This window comes from Bos mutus, chromosome 7, assembly GCF_027580195.1.
Source record: "Bos mutus isolate GX-2022 chromosome 7, NWIPB_WYAK_1.1, whole genome shotgun sequence".
Taxonomy (NCBI): domain Eukaryota; kingdom Metazoa; phylum Chordata; class Mammalia; order Artiodactyla; family Bovidae; genus Bos; species Bos mutus.
In genome coordinates, this window is record NC_091623.1 from 61,533,485 (window position 1) to 61,553,056 (window position 19,572).

General features: G+C 34.7%; 1 protein-coding gene across 3 annotated transcripts in view; it reads left to right on the forward strand.

The window, feature by feature from the left end:
• KIF3A (kinesin family member 3A) overlaps positions 1-14,018 on the forward strand; it is an 89,813-nt gene extending 75,795 nt beyond the window's left edge. For 2 of the 3 annotated variants that reach the window (XM_070374005.1, XM_070374006.1), the window contains exons 10-17: positions 5,007-5,163; positions 5,408-5,588; positions 5,794-5,904; positions 6,259-6,384; positions 7,817-7,870; positions 8,388-8,456; positions 9,035-9,159; positions 11,527-14,018. In XM_070374005.1, coding sequence (XP_070230106.1) covers positions 5,007-5,163; positions 5,408-5,588; positions 5,794-5,904; positions 6,259-6,384; positions 7,817-7,870; positions 8,388-8,456; positions 9,035-9,159; positions 11,527-11,575 — 872 coding nt within the window. In that variant the 3' untranslated portion in view covers positions 11,576-14,018. Of the gene's footprint in view, positions 1-2,043; positions 2,053-5,006; positions 5,164-5,407; positions 5,589-5,793; positions 5,905-6,258; positions 6,385-7,816; positions 7,871-8,387; positions 8,457-9,034; positions 9,160-11,526 lie in introns of all 3 variants that reach the window. The other variant, XM_005888360.3, reaches the window with a different exon arrangement.
• Positions 14,019-19,572: the final 5,554 nt, after the last annotated feature.

Consider the following 19,572-nt stretch of genomic DNA (forward strand, 5'->3'; position numbering starts at 1 on the left):
GAGCTTTGGCTTTTCCATAACTCATGGGCTTCATTTGAGAAATGCTGCACCGCTCCCTGTCATGACTTAAAGAATACATGTTGGACTTCTCAGTAAAACAAAGCATGTGGTGATATTTCCTCCCCTCTTCATTGCTTCCAGTTAACCATAATTGTTAAAACATATGCTTAAGCTTATGTTTGAGACAATGGAAGAGAGATTCATGCTTTTGCAGTTGAGATAATGTAAAGAGAGCTAGTAAGCTGTATAGGAGAATAACTCTTAAGGTTCCTTTTCATGTTTCGTCATACTCCTAGTCAGTGTAAGGGACCTATCTGTAATAACAAAATTCTGAATTTCATAAGGTACACATTATGTTTGGAAGTACAGTGGTGCCAATTATAACATATCTTGTAGTTTAAAAGATTTTATGCTTTGGCGTCCTATTCTTAGGGGTAACTTAAGACCAAAAGCTCCCAAATAAAGAAAAATGTAAAGTTTGAAGCAAGTAAAGATAAATTGAATGGTATTTTATATCAAATTACCATTTATCTCTATTTCTAAATGACCTGATTGATTTTAAGAAACTTTCTATGTTATGATTAGAGAATTCAGATCCACAAGAAATTGTGCAGGATCTGTCTTATTTCAAATCTAAAGCTTTTTCTTAAACCATAATTTCGACAAGTATTATTAATTTTATTTATATTTTAGTTTCAGAAGAAAAGAGAATTGATGCTTTCTTGTACTAGCTTGCAGCTTACTGCTTTTTAAAGCATTATCTATATATTCTTACCTTTCCAAAACTAATAACAAAAACATTTGGTTGTTGTTCTCATGCTTTTAGCTTTCTAGAGGAAGAATTCTCAGAATATTAGGAATTATTTTCTCTATTGTCCTTATATTTTTTCAAGACAGTTAATTTCATAAGCTAACTCAAAAGACATAACATTGCTTTAGAAACCATATAGAAGTCTCATTTTGTATTATAAATTGCTAAATGTAAGAAAATATCTGAGTGGGAGGTATTATAATTTAATTTTCTGTTTTAAAATTTTACTTTAATTCTTAAAAGGTATTTACATGAAAATTTGTTATGAAATGAATTGTAGTTCAAGCAGTTTTAGTTACTCTTTGTGTACCTAGTGTATAATGTTCAGTTCTTTTGTTGCACTGTGGGTATGTTGATGACGTGGAAAGATGGTTGCCCCAGCATGTGGTTGCTGTGTGTAACTTGTATGTACCTTCCTTTTTAAAAATATGAATGGCCCTTTTTTTTTTTTAGGTGTTGTTTGCTTGAATCATCAATTGATCATTTACTTCTATAGAATCATTATAATTACCCTTAACAGTCTACTAATAGATTGAATGCAAGTTTGTTACTGTACAGGTGTACTTCACTTTATGCAATAAGCATTTCTTGAAAATGCTTATAAATCAAGTTGGGAAATCAGTTGTATTGGGAGAATTGCTGTCTTTAAAAATTCTTTATTAAGAGCTTCTGTTAGTTACATGATCACTGCAAATTTCTCCAGTTTATTTGTTTAGTTGGTTGAAGGTTTTGTGTTCGATTTTCTTAAAGGGGGGCACACCTGTAATGTATCCTTATTAGAGGTCATTGAATTGGGAAATTTTGAAAATGGACAGTGTGACTTCTGCTACTTTTAACTTACTAATTTTTAAAATTGGCTTTATTTCCTGTTTTGCTCTTTATATTACTTGCCAGGTCTTAGCAGGTTCCCAATTCCATGTCCTCTATTTGTTGCTCAACTGTTATATTTGCAAGTTTGGGAGTCAAGGTTGATTAGAAATATGACTAAGTTAATCTTACTGTCCTTGCTTAAATTATCATCTCTGATTATGTTGCATATACTTTTCTTTTTGCATAAAACTGATCTATTTCAGTTTGTATAATGATTGTACTCCTATACTTATACTATAAATAAATGCTATAATACATTTTTCTTTGTTTTACAAAAGAAATAATGTTTTTTTCTTTTTTTCCTCTTCATCTCTGTGCATATGCTTCCTGTCTCCGATTTGCTTACTACTTCTTGTTGAAAGATCAAGCAGGTTGGTGTGATTGATTTGCACTCCACATGGTACAATTATTTAAACTATAGAGAACTTTTATTTAACCACATTATAATTTTTTAATTCATTTTTTTACAAGGTAAGTATGTGTCTTGTATTTTAAAGTATATTTCAGCTTTAGCATTTTTAAAATTCCTTTTTTATTCAATTCTTTTTTAAAAAGCTTATTTCAGTTTTTATTAACAAAGGTATTAGGAACATTTTAGTTTCCAAATTATCTTCTTAAGGAAACAATTCTGAACTACTAGCTTGACAGTGACACATTGTATATTCTAGACCTAATTAACAAAATAAGCAATAAAAATAAATATATCACCAGAACCACATGGCATAATCATTTCTCTCAATTCTTAAAGACCTAGTAAGCCAAATTTTAGAAATATAAATGATTTCATATACAAGCATTTTCCTCCTTTTTTTAAACCAAGGACTCAAATGCCTGGTTATGTATGGCCATGGATACTCATGTAATGAAAATGAAGTTAATTCAATAACACTTCCTAAAATTCTTCCCTTTAATTTTGCCTTGCCGAAGTTCACCTCAGTTTTGGTTAGAGGATGTGGTAGATGGGAATTAAAATATTTATCACTCCTCTTTGGCTCAGTTAAATATTCTGTGGCATTAACATTCTTTTTAGATTTTTTTTACCTGAAACTTTGTGTTAAATTTTTACAATTTTAGAAGGTTTTTTTTTTTTTTTGGTTGGTTGGTTGGTTTTTGATTCATTAATATATTTTTAAAATCTTAAAAAAAAATCCAAAAGTGACTTTTCATAATATCATGTTTTTAAGTGCCTTGTTAAAGTTGCTACATATCCACATTTAGCTTACAGTAAATGCAATTCATCAGACTAATTCTGGCTAAAATAATATATTACTTAAATATCAGACTTTTGAAACTGAAACTATGTATATATGGTCATTTTTATGAAAATGCTGTGAGGACACAGTAAGATTTTTGCTGCTAAAACATCAGTTTGAAAATATTACCTGAATAATTTTGAATAAGTGAAGCAGTTCAGGCATAGTAGTAATTCATCAATAGGCATGTACTTTTGTATCTCTACACATATATATATTTTCTTATTTAGCTGCTTTTTAATGCATTTGGAAACTATGTATTTTTAACTAACAACACAGTTGCAACCCTAGAAGCCTAAAAAATGAATGTACGTGTGTTGAGGGGACCATTTCCTCTATACACATACAGTTTTCACACATACAATTTTTAACATATTTTTCATTTTTTCTTTACCATAATTTTAGAGTCTAAAGGAAATCATAATTATTTTAGCGCATACACTTACTTTATACCTGAACTTACACTTTCCCCCCTCAAATTTCTAAGAAATAGTTACTACTGATGGGAAATCCTTTCTAGGAATTCATTGGGAATAAGAGTTAAATTACTTTTTAATATTACTTTCTAGCAGTATAGTTCAGAGTGTTCAATACAGGTGATTGTGCTAAAAAAGCCAATAGAGTCAGGTCTGTAACCTGACTTTGGGATGCAATGAATCACACCACACCAAAGCATGAATTTGGATCAGTGCTTTTGTTTACTCTTTTATTTAACTTATTCATCTTGTGGCTTTAGTTTGCTCTGGACTTACATTTCTGAAGAAGTGAAGGGTAATGTATTTTAAACCTTTGGGGTTTTATATGATTTTAACCCAAAGAATTAAAGCCTGTGAATGATTCATCATCTTGTGGTTCCTGAAAGAGTTTATTCAGATATATATATATCTCCATCATCTTTATTTTTCAGTTCTCTTTCCTTGTCAGCATGTGGGGTTAGTTTTTGGGTGGAGACATTAACAGTTCATAAATTCTTCTACACTCTTCTGTGGTCCTTTGGGAAGGAAGTTAAGAATGACAGAAAGCTTTCAGGAGAGCCTCAGACCAGTTCTACGAAAAATTTGATTGTTTTTTCTGAAGGAAAGTACATTTCAAAGAAATTGTATTACCAGAAATGAATTATCTTTAATTCGGTTTCATAACGAGTTTAATAAGCTGGTTTTTCTTTTTTTCTTTTTCATTTTAATTTCATGATTTTGAAATTCATTAACTCTTTAGTGAACATTTACTATACATATATATATATAAAAAACATTGTGTTAGGCATTATAATCAAAATAGTCATTTGGAAATTATATTTCTAGCTGTATTATTTGATAATATTTCTACTTATATTTCACACTTGAAATGTTTAATCTGATTTAGGGAGATTTAGGATCCTGAATTTGACATAATAAGTTACTTTAGTTGTTCATTTAAGATTTGATGATATGTCATAACAGCTCAGCAACTAAAAAATGGTTAATTACTATGTAACTGTTACATAATCAGTATAGCATTACTTCCTTTAAAAGTATGCTATGAAATAAAATACTTTCAAGTAATTTTATCAAGTAAAATTTTTAAAAACCTCTGGAGTTATATTCAGTCTTAAAAACGACTTGATATAAATTCTGTCTGATTTGTGTGTGACTTTTACTTATTCGTTCATTTTAATAAATTTTGTGGGAAGGTGTTTTGAGAAGTGACTTGATTTTGTACCTGGTTATCAGAAAAAAGTACCTAAATAATGATACTGCTTTTTTGGTGAAATATGTCATTTGGGGATACAGAGATCTTTGCTTTTTTATTTATTTGGTTTTCCTGTTAATCTCTCTCTTTTCCTACTCGTCTCATTTTCTCTTTTATGTACTTTTGTTCTTAGTTATCATTGCACAGTTGGATAACAGTTTGCATTTAGCAGTTAAAAAATCTTTTAGGAACATAATAAGTAGAAATAAAAAATACTGTTCAGTTGATTTCTTTAAAATGTTGAGATTTGATTTTGTATTCTTGAGGAGTGTATCTTTGAAGGTAATGTGTATGTCTGAAATACTGACTCTGAAGTGATTGTTGCAATTAAATGACTCAAACAGGTAAAAAGAAAGTTTCCCCAGATAAGATGGTTGAAATGCAAGCAAAAATTGATGAAGAGAGAAAAGCACTTGAAACAAAGCTTGACATGGAAGAAGAAGAAAGAAACAAGGCTAGAGCTGAGTTAGAGAAACGGGAAAAAGATCTTCTTAAGGCCCAGTGAGTATTACTGAATTGAGATGAATTTGTGATTTAAATTTCTGGGTTTTTTCTTACAGTATGCATAAGCAAGAAAATTGAATTGTAATTAAAAGCAATACTACTACCCAGTTGTGTAATTACAGAGAGATGTAATTACATTCCTATTATGAAATTATATATCTAAATTTTTGTTACATTTGGGTAAATTTAGTAGAATAGTACATAATTGATGGATATTGTGTATTCTCATTTTAATTAACAGACAGGAGCATCAGTCTTTGCTAGAGAAATTATCTGCACTGGAGAAGAAGGTAATTGTTGGTGGTGTTGATTTGTTGGCAAAAGCTGAGGAACAAGAGAAACTTCTTGAAGAATCCAACATGGAACTGGAAGAAAGGAGAAGAAGAGCAGAGCAACTTCGTAGAGAACTTGAGGAAAAAGAGGTGATGTGAATTTTTATTGTTGGTTGATGTTTCATCTGAGGTATTTACTTTTATAGTGAAAAGCTGAGCGTCTATAGTCTTAATAAAATTTTAAAGCATATCTATGGATTGCTTTGAAAGATAATACTTGCTAAACATTTATATCATTTGTTAATTAAGCTTTAATGAAGAAAATTATTCTGAAGTTCACCACTTTTTGTCATAGCAAGAACGCTTGGATATTGAAGAAAAGTATACCAGTTTGCAAGAAGAAGCACAAGGAAAGACCAAGAAATTAAAGAAAGTTTGGACTATGCTGATGGCTGCAAAGTCAGAGGTTGATCTCTTAGAAATTACCTGTTGTTGTTGTTTGAATTTTTTAGCTTTGATTAAGTATGATTAAGAATCCTAAAGGAGTCATAAAGTGTGCTTACAATTTTACAGAAATAAAATTTTCACCTTTATGTGCAATTTTAAATTTCATCTGTTAAGCTAGTAAAAATAGTTTATTTCAGCCTTAACTACTAATGTGGTGGAGTGGACAGTGATAGTGTTAGAATATTCTGTCCATTATTTTTGTGAAAGAACTGGGTAAGCTTTTACAAAGTTTCCTTGACTACTGCCCTGTCAGATGAAATTGTTTTGTATTTAAAATCTTACTTGTCCTTAGTATTTTCATTGATTCTGGTAGATGGCTGATCTCCAACAAGAACATCAGAGGGAAATTGAAGGCCTCTTGGAGAACATTCGACAACTTAGCCGGGAACTGAGACTTCAGATGCTTATTATTGATAACTTTATACCTCAGGATTATCAAGTAAGTGGGAAGTTCTCTGACTTAAATATTAGGTCACTTGGCTGGGGTTAAGGACTAAAGAAATGCAATTTCTAATTTAATTAGCAGTAAATATTTACATTTCAGTTGTTGCTGATAAAATTTTCTTTAATTCCATCACATTTCACTCCAGCTGTTAACTTTTCTTAATATATATATTATTCTCTGTTTGAGTAACTAAGTATCTGAACAAGAATTCCTCATTCCTTAGGAGGAAGGCCAGATTCATGTAATTCATGTAAAGGCATAGGTCCTATTTGTTTTTTCAACATTCTTTATCCTATGAATAGAATAAACAGAACTCCTGTGCTAATTTTTTTTCCCTGTTTATGGATGCTAATTCTGTGCGTTTGAGGTGAAGTGGTAAAATAGACATATGAAATTTACCATCTTAACTTTTTAAGAGTACATTTCATTAAGTACTTCACAATATTGTACAATGATCACTACCATCCATCTCCAGATAGATGCTAACTCTGAATACTACTATAATTTTAAAATCAGAGCCTCTATTATTCTTTTCACCAAATATCTCTTTCCAGTACATTTTAGTAGACTTTAACATTGATTTTTAAATTTTATTTTAAATCTATGTACAGTTTTAAGAATTGTCTAAATATAAGCTTTAATTTTTTTTCTTTCTTTTCCTTTTCTTTCTTTTAAATCTGTGTACAGTTTTAAGAAATTTGTCAATTTAAGCTTAATATTATTTTCTTTTTCTCTTTAATTTTCTTTTCTTTCTTTCTTTCAGAATTAATATTTGGTTCACAGTACACTGTCCTTGATGGTCCTTGGATGGCCTCCTTTTATTTACTTATTTTGTAGTTAACTTGTCACCCAGAACAAAATCTAGGACCATTATAGTGACCTATTTTTAACCAAATGGTTTCTCTCTCCCCTCTTCCGTCCCTTTACCTCTTCACACTCAAGGTATCCACCATCCTGAATCCTAAATTCTTTATTTCCTTGCTTTATATTTTTATATAGTTTAATTGCATCTACTTATATTCCTTGAAGGTATATATTTTTAAATTTATAAAAGGGGCATCGCATGTGCTTGCTCAGTTGTTCAGTCATGTCCAGCTCCTTGCAAACCCATGGACTGTAGCCTGGCAGTTTCCTCTTTTCATGGGATTTTCCAGGCAAGAATATTGGAGTGGGCTGCCATTTCCTTCTCTAAGGGATCTTCCCAACTCAGGGATTGAACCCTCATTCTCCTGTGTCTCCTGCATTGGCAGGCAGATTCTTTACCACAGAGCCATCTGAGAAGCCCAAAAAGGGCATCATGCAATACATAATGTTTTGAAACTTAACTTTTTTCACTTAATATATTAAGATTTTAGTTCCATGTTTAAGTCAGTATTTTAAATGTTACTAAATATTAAAAGTAGATCATCTTTGACTCTTTTAAAAGGAAATGATTGAAAACTATGTCCATTGGAATGAAGACATAGGAGAATGGCAGCTAGTGAGTACTAACCTTCATCCTTTTATGAAACAGTTAATGGAATACTTCCTATAGACGGGAGTTGTGCTGGCCACAGTGGGGAGGTTGGTCCAGAGGATGAATCAGATGATCATCCACTAGGGTGGATAAGATGATTAAAGGTTACAACACAGAATATTCAGGAGAGATGGTGGTATTGGTTGGTGTGTAGGACTGAATGACCTCTGGGTCTACCTTTCTGTCCCAGCATTCAAGTCATGTTTTGTTCTTTTTTAAAAAAAACATTATTTATTTACTTTTTGACTGTGTTGGGTCTTAGTTGCCCCATGGTGTGTGGGGTCTTAGTTTCCTGACCAGGGGTTGAATCCACATCCCCTGCGTTGGCAGGTAGATTCTTAACCACTGGACCACCAGGGAAATCCCTCAAATAATGTTTTATGAGTGTACCATCAGAATACCTCATAGTAATTTACCTCATTCATAGTATTAATTGCTAATTAAGATAATTCTCCTCCCCCTCTTTTTTTCCTTTTTTGAGAAATGTGTTGCCTACACAGGAAATAACATGAGAAAGCAGACTCCAGTTCCAGATAAAAAGGAGAAAGATGTAAGAGTGCTTTTTTTTTTTTTAAAAAAAAGAAAACAAATTACAGTTGATTCTTTATAGGAATGTGGTCACTAAATTGTGTTATCATGATATCTGTTAATCAGCTTTGCTGAAAAATAGGCTTATATTTTGAGAGTAGAGGCTCTAGAATCGGGTGATTATTAGGACAGTTCTGCTTACCTGCAGTCATGGGGGCAGCTTATCATTTCTGTATCACAAGAGGGGCATGGAGTCCTCTTCAGAAACTCTTTCACCACCTCTCTGGGTCTTGGGAATTTGTTTAGAGACTAGAATGTGTCTGTCCCTCTCAAAGCTGGTCCTAATCTTAGGTTAACAAGAGAAAGCAGCAGCTTTAGGGAAAAACCAACGGTTTTTATTTACTACTGAGGAATTTATAGTGGGTCAGGGCTTCTTCACCAATGATTGGTGAATACATTTGAGATATATGGCATTAGAAAAATATATCTGTAGATATTTATTTGGTTTTGTCTCTGGCTTTTTTCTAGGAGTTTATTCAACATTTTAAATCTTCCCTCAAATCTGTGTGTTAGAATGTCTTATTCCTTTCCTTTATATAGCCCTTTGAAGTGGACCTTTCTCATGTGTATCTCGCCTATACTGAGGAAAGCCTTCGGCAGTCCTTGATGAAATTAGAGAGGCCACGGACTTCAAAGGGAAAAGCAAGGCCGAAGACTGGGAGAAGGTAAGAACTGTCTTTGGGTTCCACGAGCCAAGGCAGTGAGATTTTCAAATTAGGTACATTGATGCTAAAGCTGAAACTCCAGTACTTTGGCCACCTCATGCGAAGAGTTGACTCATTGAAGAAGACTCTGATGCTGGGAGGGACTGGGGGCAGGAGGAGAAAGGGACAACAGAGGATGAGATGGCTGGATGGCATCACCGACTCGATGGACGTGAGTCTGAGTGAACTCCGGGAGTTGGTGATGGACAGGGAGGCCTGGCGTGCTGCGATTCATGGGGTCGCAAAGAGTCAGACACAACAGCAACTGAAGTGAACTGAACTGAAGGGAAATTTAATTAACATGATAGTGAAAGTCACTCAGTCATGTCCAAGTCTTTGCTACCCCATGGACTGTACAGGGGGTATAGTACTCTCCAGGCCAGAGTACTGGAGTGGGTGATCTTCCCAACCCAGGGATCGAACCCAGGTCTCCCTCACTGCAGGTGGATTCTTTACCAGCTGAGTCACAAGGGAAGCCCAATTAACATGATAACTATTTAACTAAATAATTCAAGTCCTTATGTAGTTCGGATTTGAGTGAATAAAGACCTGGCTAAAGAAATAAGGTCTTCTAACTTCTTTAGCCCTCCTGACTAGTAGAATTTATTTCTAATTTACTTTCTTCTTTACAAATGTGTAATAAGGCAAATTCCTCGATCTTTGTATTAATTTTTCTAGTGAGATGCAAATTAATTTGCCTGGTTAGACTCTCAAGGTATTGTATTCAACTGATTCATTTTTCTGTCATGAACATTGTCTCAGGAACCTTGATTTCCTCAGTTACCAGTTAAAGAAAACTTCTCTGACTACCATTCCCTCTCCTTTGTGGTCTAGTTTTGACTGTTGAGTAGTTTAAATGTATTGTAATGTAGCCCAGGGAAACCAGGATATGAAATTGCTGGGCTGGAGCTTGTTTATTCTCTCCCTTCCTTACATCAAATACTGTTCAGCTTAATCAAACTGACTGTAAGACTTTGGGTGTAAAATGATAGGAAATAATAAGCTTTTATTTTTCCCTACTTTGAGTACATAGCCTTCACCCTACATGTAATTCAAAAGTCTTAAGTTTTAATGTTTTTGTGTTACATAATCTTATAGGCATAACCTAACTTTTATAAATTTTGGAAGGAGAAATCAGCATATTAAAAGTATACAAATTTTTACATTCTCCAACATTTAGATGTCAGACATGAAAAGCTTTTCATATGCCAAAGGAAGCTATGCATGTATTATTAATAAATGAAGCAAATTGGTTCAAAGAAATACAAATTCCTCTAATCATTATTTTTTCACTTTTAATGGAGGTGTTTTCCTCCTAACTTTACAGTTATTAAAAAAAAAGTAACAGGCAAGTGTGATGATAAATGGTAAGACAGTTGGCCTCAATGTAGGAGAAAAATAGGCATTGGTATGCTGGGATAAAATGGAACAGGGTGTGGTCTGAGTAGCTGCTACCCTGTTTCTAGTGAATTTGGGGGAACAGGGCCCATTGTTTCTGGATCTTCCTATGTCAAAGGAGAAACCAGAAATAAGAATTATTTATATGAAGTCTCTGTTTTTAGTCACTTTTAAGAAACTATGTGGACTTAAAACAGCCAAGCAAATAATAAGATATTTGGATATAGATTTCAGAATGCTCATTTTAAAATAATGTACTTTTTTGTTAGCCTAAAAAAAAAAATGTGAGTGAACATTAGATGAGCCAAACCCAGCACCTCTGTGTACCAGAATTACCTGCTGTATTGTGAAAACAGTACATGGCCATAAATACAGACAAATATGCACATTAAATGGTTTTTTGATATTAGGTTATATTACTTGATAATGTTCGATGTGATGTTCCTCATTAGAAACACACAGTTCAGTGTACTAAACAAAACTGCAATAAACATGATACATTAATGGAGCATTTCCATCAGTTCCTACACAGTCATCTATGAGGTGTTGCTTCAGGTGATTTGTGGCTCTGATTTTCACTGAATAAGCTGGAACCTTTAGCACACTCCAGAAAAGATAATCAAGGAGTTCAAATCTGGCAGGCATGCAGACCACTTGGCCTATCCACATTGTCTAGTCTGATTTATCATTCACTCATTCCCTCATCACTGTGGGTGGTGGAGTGCAGTGCCATGCTCTTGGGCTCACTCTAAGTGACTTGCCCTAGCCTGAAAAGGCAGGCATTAATTGATCTCTTAACATAGCATGTCAAACCTTGACTGGTTTCTAGATTCTCTGGCTGCTTGATATTATCTATTACATAATGTAAAGTGTTTGTACTTTTGTCTTTTAGGGAAGCATTCATGTTTTCTTTTTCTCTTCTCCAAACAGAAAGCGTTCTGCAAAGCCTGAAACTGTAATTGACTCTTTACTTCAGTAAACGTTACAGACTTAAAGTCAAAATAAAAATTAGTGATATTCTCATGCCTGGATAAAATATTTAATTAAAACATTGAAGACTTTTGTGTAATTTCCTGTAATGCAACTTGTAAATCATGGAGTAAGACTGGAACTAATAATTTGCTTAATATCTTTTAGTCCATATATATTAAGTTAATATAACATTAAAATTGTACCACTGGTAATTGTTCAAATTGTCATAATTACTTTTTCAACTTATACTGTGCAGGGAAGTTGAAGGAGCAGTTCATACTATAGAGAGTTGCAGTTTAAATGTATACATAAGCTTACTAGTGATTTACTCAACTACTATCTATTTAGATAACTGGACAGATATTCAAAATAGAAAAAAAAAAAGAATAAGTCCTGTTTTGCACATAGAAAGTTGCAGGTCTAGTTGTCCTGTGGTTTCCTGTTACATATGAATATATGGGCTGCATATCTAAGAAATAATGGAATCCTAACACCCACCTGGCCTTCTAAAATATATTCTAATTTTTATACTCACATTCATTGCATTAGTGTATGAGATGGGTGATCTTATTGACCTATAGAACACTTTTACGATTTGATAGTCTAGAAGTATACATGTTTAAGACACAAAAGCTGAAAATATGTTTCATCTGGACCTCTCTTGACCTTTTCTGCCACTTTAACTTCAGGTCAAAAATTTTGTTTGATTTCATGTTTCTTGAAACATTGAATTTGTACCTAAATATAAAGGAGTCACCCAGTTACAGAAAATTAAGAAGCTAAATATTGGTCACTAATATTTGCCTCTGTAGGTATTATTTTTTAAATTCACTTTGAAGCTTGATTAATGGATACTTTCCTGTGTCTGACTTCTAAATTTTGATGGCAATTGCTCTGTCTCTCCCAATTGAGAAAGATCTCCGTTTTCTGGAAAATACAACCAAAGCAGGAAAAATACCTTTTAATTCTTTGCCTTTAAAACACTTTGTTTTGTCTTTCTTCTTATTTTATAAAGAAAATAGTCTTGCCTGAATTTCTTCCATTGACAATTCCAATTAGACCATACCTCTAAAATAATTATTTTTATTTTATAGTAAAAAGAAAAGTTGTCATAGATAGAATTATTGTTTTTTGTTGGCTGCTTGTAAAATTTTTATTTTTTTTAAGTTATGCTACTCTAAAACCACTATATATATATATATATTTATCTTTTATGAGTTTTAAAATTATGTAATCACCCCTGAAATACATTGGCTACACATTTTAAGACTGCATAAATTAGTAAGTTTGGTTAAATATTGTTTTACAATTACAAAGCTATGTATAGAATGGGAGTGAAGGTAGCATACTTGTGAATTGTGTAAAAATGTGTCCATAAACTTAAAGTACATTTCAAAGGTGATGTACTAAATATCTTATGTATGGTGAATTTTTTCTAGGTAAGAAGAATTGGATTTAACTAACAGCATTCTCTTTGTGATGTGCAAGATAGTTAGACATTTATAACTTTGTGGGGCATTGTTTAGATACTGTGAAGACTTGAGGTGAACTTATGTCTTGTAAAAGCTTTGTGTAACCAGAATATCTTGGGAGTTATAGATGCATATTTAAGTCTATTAGTAATTAGAGAAATCTTAATTTTACCAGTAGAAAAAAAAATGACTATGTCTTTTTTTTTTTTTTAAAGTCCACAGGTCTAGCCTTTAACCATCCATTTAATAGAAAAGGGATAACTTTTGCATTAAGCTTTAAAACATTAAGGAAAATTTAAGTCAGCATCTTAGATATTTTTCTTTTCCGTGTCACTGCAGTAACAAAAAGAAAGCTATAAAAAGTCAAAACATTGATAAATTTTAAAAATAGGCTGCTTTAGCATTACATTAGAACTGATATCAAGATTAGATATTGGAGCCAGGCCTGAGTCCCCATGTGAAAGCATGGGAACCTAGCGTTAAAGCTGTTCACTTAGCTCCAATCATAGCAGTCCTGTGGTTCCTTCACATTTACTTTGTGTCATTGTCCACAAATGAAATATTTGTAACTTCAGTGTTAGTTTCATGAAAAGATAGATAAATTTGCTCATTATTTGAAATAAGAAACATTTAAAATGAGTGTCACATATAAGTGGGTTATTGAATGTGAATGGCGATTTTTTCTCTTTAATTTAAAAAAGTAATATTTATTAAGAGGAGCCTTGGTAGAATGTTGTTTGTGGTATGTTCTTTAGTAAACCTTGCAAATATATGTAGTAATAACTGAGATATTAAAATATGATAGTATTCCCCATTTCTGTTTAGATTCTTGTGAGGTGTAGGGTAATTAAGGTGGGAGGTTTACCTCCATGTGTTCATCCCACAAGTAGAATCAGTTTCACATGCTGTGTCATCTATTTTTTGAGAAAAAAGGACCTTTTTTTGCTGCACGAAATTTAAGGTTACTTTGGGGGAGAGGGTGGTGCTAGTTCAACTAACATTTTTTTTTTAATTATGATTGTAGCTTTAGTTTGTTGTGTTTCTTTTTCATCTTTTAATAACATTTTTCCCTTAACTGTTATCATAAGGAAAGTCCCTCCCTTTCCTGCAGGGCTGTAAATTAAAGGATGGGTAGAGTTTACATTTAAGTACGTCAGTGTCTGCCCAGTTTATTAATGTATGCATCTGTGTTCCTTTTTAGTTACTCTTTGATATAAATGCTAGACTAAAACATAGATCTTCCTAGTGCCTTTGAACTTCTACTGTAGTCTAATTGAAATCATCAGTAACTTCAATAGCATTACTACAATACTGTATACTGGCCAGAATTACAAATTGTATGATGAGTTTGTTGCATTAATTTCAAAAGCCACACTTTCACTGTATTTTATGTATAAATTGTATTTGTTCAAGTTGTATATATTAATATTGTATGTATACATACAGCACGCTTAAGTAAGAAATAAAAATCTTTAGCCTAATGCCTGTAATTGTGGTCTGCTGCTTTACTCAACTGTTTTTGTGTTTGCATCTACCTTGATCTTAATAATTAATAAGCAGGTTCTTTGTGCTTGACATCTCAATTTCATGAGGTTAAGAGAAGCCTGTGTAGTTTTGTACCAGAAACTCTTAATGTTGTGGGCCTTTAAACAGAAGTCATCCTGATACAGAAACCTGGGAGAGATGTTTTTAAAAATGCACTGATAAAAATTTATTTTCACCAAAAAAAATTTAATCTAAGTTTTATTATCCTTGTCATTAGGTATTTGAGAACAGAAACAAGTCTATATGGAAAATGTATCTCACTAAGAGATAAAAGACATATCTTAGTGGTGACAGTATCATCATCTCTTTCAAAAACTTAATTTGCTCAAAATATCTCAAGCCATAATATTGCTTGAATTATTGTTAATGATGCATTCTTTTCACAAACACTTGTTGATTATTAGGCAGCCACAAGAAGTTCACAGTGGACATTACGAAGTTTTGATTTGTCGGCAAGTTTCAAAGAATTTCTCTATACAAAAATGTGCTTTTTGTATAGAGAAGGGGACTCCTCTGGCCATTTTAGATCTTGCCCTCTCGCTCTTCCCAACTGCTTGTTGGTGTAAAACTGCTACACATGTGTAGAATATGAAAGTAAGATTAGAGGCCTGCCATAGTGTAAGCAAGAGAATCAGTAGTGCACCGTCGCACTCGCTGCCCCTCCTCCCCAGTTGAATTCTGGAGCTATGATACTCACTTTGACCGAGCAACACCACTGAGGCACACCCTCAGGGAGCCTGTTGCTGCTTGTGTTGTCAGGATGCTGCTGAGGTCATTGTTCATCCCACCTTCCTATGAAGACCCTTGAGAGTCTGTTTTAAATTCAAATACTAAAAACAGAGCAAAATAAAAATCCCAAGTACCAGCCTAAGGTACCTCAGTTCGCATGTGCCTACAGGAACTGTTAACACAGTTCTGAAGCTGCAGCCTAAACTTAAAGTGAGCCTTCTAAACAAGCTATAAGATTATCTGAATGTCTCATTCTTAAGCTGTTTCATTTGCAAAGCAAATCAAGTATTCAGTCCTCCTTCGGAAGTTGAACACATGTGTGGGAAAATGATTATGAAGAGGCTACTTCAAAAAGAACCTGTTTCCTCTCTGCATTTATCTTGGGCTTCCTGTGACCCAATCTTAAAGTTACTTTTATCAATGTTATCAGAACATCACTTTGTCTTACCCAAACACGTTTATGGCTCTGACTAAAGAATATGACAGATCAGACATTCTTCTACACCTGCTCCCCTCCCCCACCCCTCTTTAGAGGCCTGGGGAAATTTTAGTTTTTAATCAAAGACTTTATTTCTCCAGCTTTACAAAGGAATTTAACTGGGACTTTACAACTGAATAAAATATTTCTCAGAGTTGATACCAATCTTAACAAGAGGATATTGCCTAACCCAACCTAAACTGCTAGAGTCGTTACAGAAATATTATGTTGACCTTGATTTCTATTCCATCATGGGTTATGCCGCTCAATCACAGGTGTCTTCTGCATTTACTGTGGACCCATGCATGGCTCATGGCCATATGAGTGGAGAATGACATGTCAAGGGCTATACTGAAGGAGGGTGAATGGTGAGCTACCAGGCACAGCATTCCTCCCTAGCAGCTGACCCAGTGCCTAGCACATGTCTATCTGACTGGAGAGTCAGAAAAGGTTCATCCCAGGAGAAGTGCTGTTCAAGGTGTTAAAGCAGTGGAATGGGTGTGGCAAGGCATTCCAGGCAGAAGGAGTAATGTGAGTATCATGTGCATTGGTGGCCTGCTTGAAGTAAGGCAAAAGAGGTAGGGACTGATGATCCTGAAGAGGAAAGAGACAAGCCAGGATCCAGTTGTCGAAGAGTTTTCTTTAAGCAATGAGAAGCCACAGAAGGATCTTAAGGGGGTGACTCACATTATTTGTGTTTTAGAAAAACAACTGCTGAAAAGATTGTGAAGGATTAGATTCGGAGGAGCTGGGAGAGCAGATGATGTACTCACCTGTGCCTTGGAGGCTGGGACAGTCATGGGCCAGAGGAACCAACCTCCTCCTCTCCTTGCTGGCTGTCTTGCCCTCAAGACCGGCCCCTAGGCTGAGGGAACCTATGTATCTTTACTTTTCTTTCCTGATGTTGCTAACAGGTACCCAGGTATGCAGTCACCACCTAAAACATCTGAACATGTTTGTGTTTGGTTTAATGCTGGCTAATAGGAAGCAAGCAAGGAAGAGACAGCCTAGAGACTGAACATTGAACAAGGAAGAAGTTGACATGAAGGATGGATCAAAAGAAACACTAGAGCTGAGGAGAAAATTTCTTGAGTGTTCAAGGGCAAAGGCAGCTAACTAGGAGGTTTGAAAACTCCACCTGGGAATGGAGCTCCAGTTGCACTAATCACTTGAACCAGGAAATCAGCTCCGAGACTAGGCAAAGTACTTGCTTTGCCCTCAATGGAAGGTAGTAGGAATTGCAAGGCTAACCTTGTATGCTGAGAGGCCAGGCCATGAGAAAACTCTGCCCTGCGCTTTGCCCTGAAATTCTGCATTCTCAGGTGATTTGGGCACCCTAAGAAGCTGACCAAGAGGACCTGCCGAGAACGGTGGGAGAAAGTCAGGGCACTGGCGACTAGCGAGAGCCCTTGGTGCACTTTTATCAGTGGCTGGCATTTCTAACTTGCATTTCAGTGAAGATCATTCAGCTATAGATTGAGCAACCTGCTGTTTCTTTGACTTGCTTATTCAGTAAGTATTTACTATCTACAGATGCCAGTTGGAGAGAGACTGTGCTCATAGTTAGAAGGCGGAGATAGGATCAGCCTGTGCCGTCAGTGTCACACATTCCATGTGTGGACAAGACGCACGTCCCATGGAGTAGGTGTGGGCTGTAGCTAAGTTTCCTAAGTGAGCGTGCTGAAGCGATTACATCTCAACTTTCACTTAATCCTGACGTTTCTCTGCTTGCCCTTCTTACGTGTGTCCTCCCCAGTTCACGTTCTCTCACTCCCTTGGTAAACCCCAGCGCTTACTGTTGGATATTTCCATCCATGACAGACAGATGTGCCTGGAGCCTACGTGCGACCCTTCCGTGGCCTGTTCTAACTCTTTGTTCCGACTGCCTTTCTTTTTACCATCCTGGCCTCATACACAAACTATAACCCACAAGTCATATCCTGTGGCAGACTACAGCTCACATTAGCCATTGAATGCAAATGAATTAAAAGTTTTCATTGTGGCCTTAGAAGGCTCCATGACTCTGTTAGTTACTTGTTGCCCTTGGCATGCTGGTATTTTATGTGGGCAGGGTGAAACTGGCTGTGGTCAGGGTGAGACTTTAAGCTTTTGATTTGCTCCCTTATTTTGAAAGGGTTAAAAAGATGTTACATGTTTTGGTATAATTTTAGTACTAGTATTAATTTTTGTCATATGTGTGTGAGCAAGAATGAAAAGAGAATGCTCATTCACTGTTACTAGATCCATATTCTTGCAGACATGTCTTTAAAGGCAAATTTCAATGACTTGACATTTGGTTTTTGCCCTTTAATTGCTTAAAATAGCAACTTTATTGAGATGTGTCACATACTGTAAAATTCATCCTTTTAAGTATATAATTTAGTGGGTTTTAGTAGTTTCACAGAGTTGTACAGCCATTATGACTATCTAATACCAAAGCATTTTCATTACTCTCAGAAGAAAGCCTGTGTCTGTTAGCAGTCATTCCATCTTCCTTCATCCCCTCAGCCTCTAGCAACCAGTATTCTTACTTTTTGCCTCTGTGGACTTGCCTCTTCTGGGCATTTCTTATAAATGAAATCATACCATATGTGGCATTTGTGTCTGGCTCCTTTGAATTAGCATAGTGTTTTCAGGCTTCATCCATATCGTAGCATATGCCAATACTTTTCTTTTTACTGCCAAGTAATATTTGTATGGCTATACCATATTTCGTTTATCCATTCATCAGTTGATTGACAGTTGTGGTGTTTCTACTTTTTTGCTATAAATGAATAATGCTGCTGTGAACATTTGTGTAGAGATTTTTGTGTGGGCATGTTTTCAGTTCTCTTGGTGTAGATGCCTAGGATTAGAATTACTGGAGTATATGGTAGCTATGTTTAATCTTTTGAAGAATTGCCGTACTGTTTTCCAGAATGGCTGTACCATTTTCCGATCATACCAGCAATGTGTGGTAGTTCAGTTTTTTCACATCTGCACCAATGTTTGTTACTGTCTTTTTAATTTTAGTGCTTTAACTTTTAAACTTTTATTTAATTTGTTTTAATCTTCTGGCTGCACCTCACGGCATGTGGGATCTTAGTACCCTGACCAAACTCAAACTCCGTGCGTTGGCAGTGCAGGATCTTAACCATTGGACTGCCAGGGAAGTCCTCTAACTTTTAAACTTTTAAAAGCATTTTCTTACTTGTGCACATGGTCATACACACAGACTTCAAGTAGAAAGCCAAGAATCTCCTGCCCTTTCACTGTTCCTTATTCCAAGTCCCATCCTCAACAATCCACCTTCCCCATCTTTTTTTAGTTTCTCTGGTGGTTACCATTATAATTCCAAGGATTTCTTGATTTACTCACTATTGTCCCCCCCACACACAGACTTTTCATTGTAAAAACTTTCAAACATGTAAAAGCAGAGTAATGCAACCAAACTTCACGTACCCTTCTCCACCTATAATGTTCATCAACTCATGATATTTTGTGTTGGTTCCTCCATTGAAAAATGAGAGTCTGCCTTATTTATACTACCCTTTCCAAATTTTTATAGTAAGCTATTTTTACCTCTTCTGTTACTTTTGCAATTTTGAATAAATATTTGACTTGTTCATGTTCCATCAACCTTTGACAATATTGCTAACCTCTCCCTGAGTGGGGGGTATTTGTGCCTCCACCTCTCTTTCTCTTCTTTTGCTCTTTACCTCTTAATCATTTTCAGCTTATTTTTATGTTGTCAGTTTGATAGCATTTACAGTCTGTTCTGTAAGCATAATTAAGTGTTCC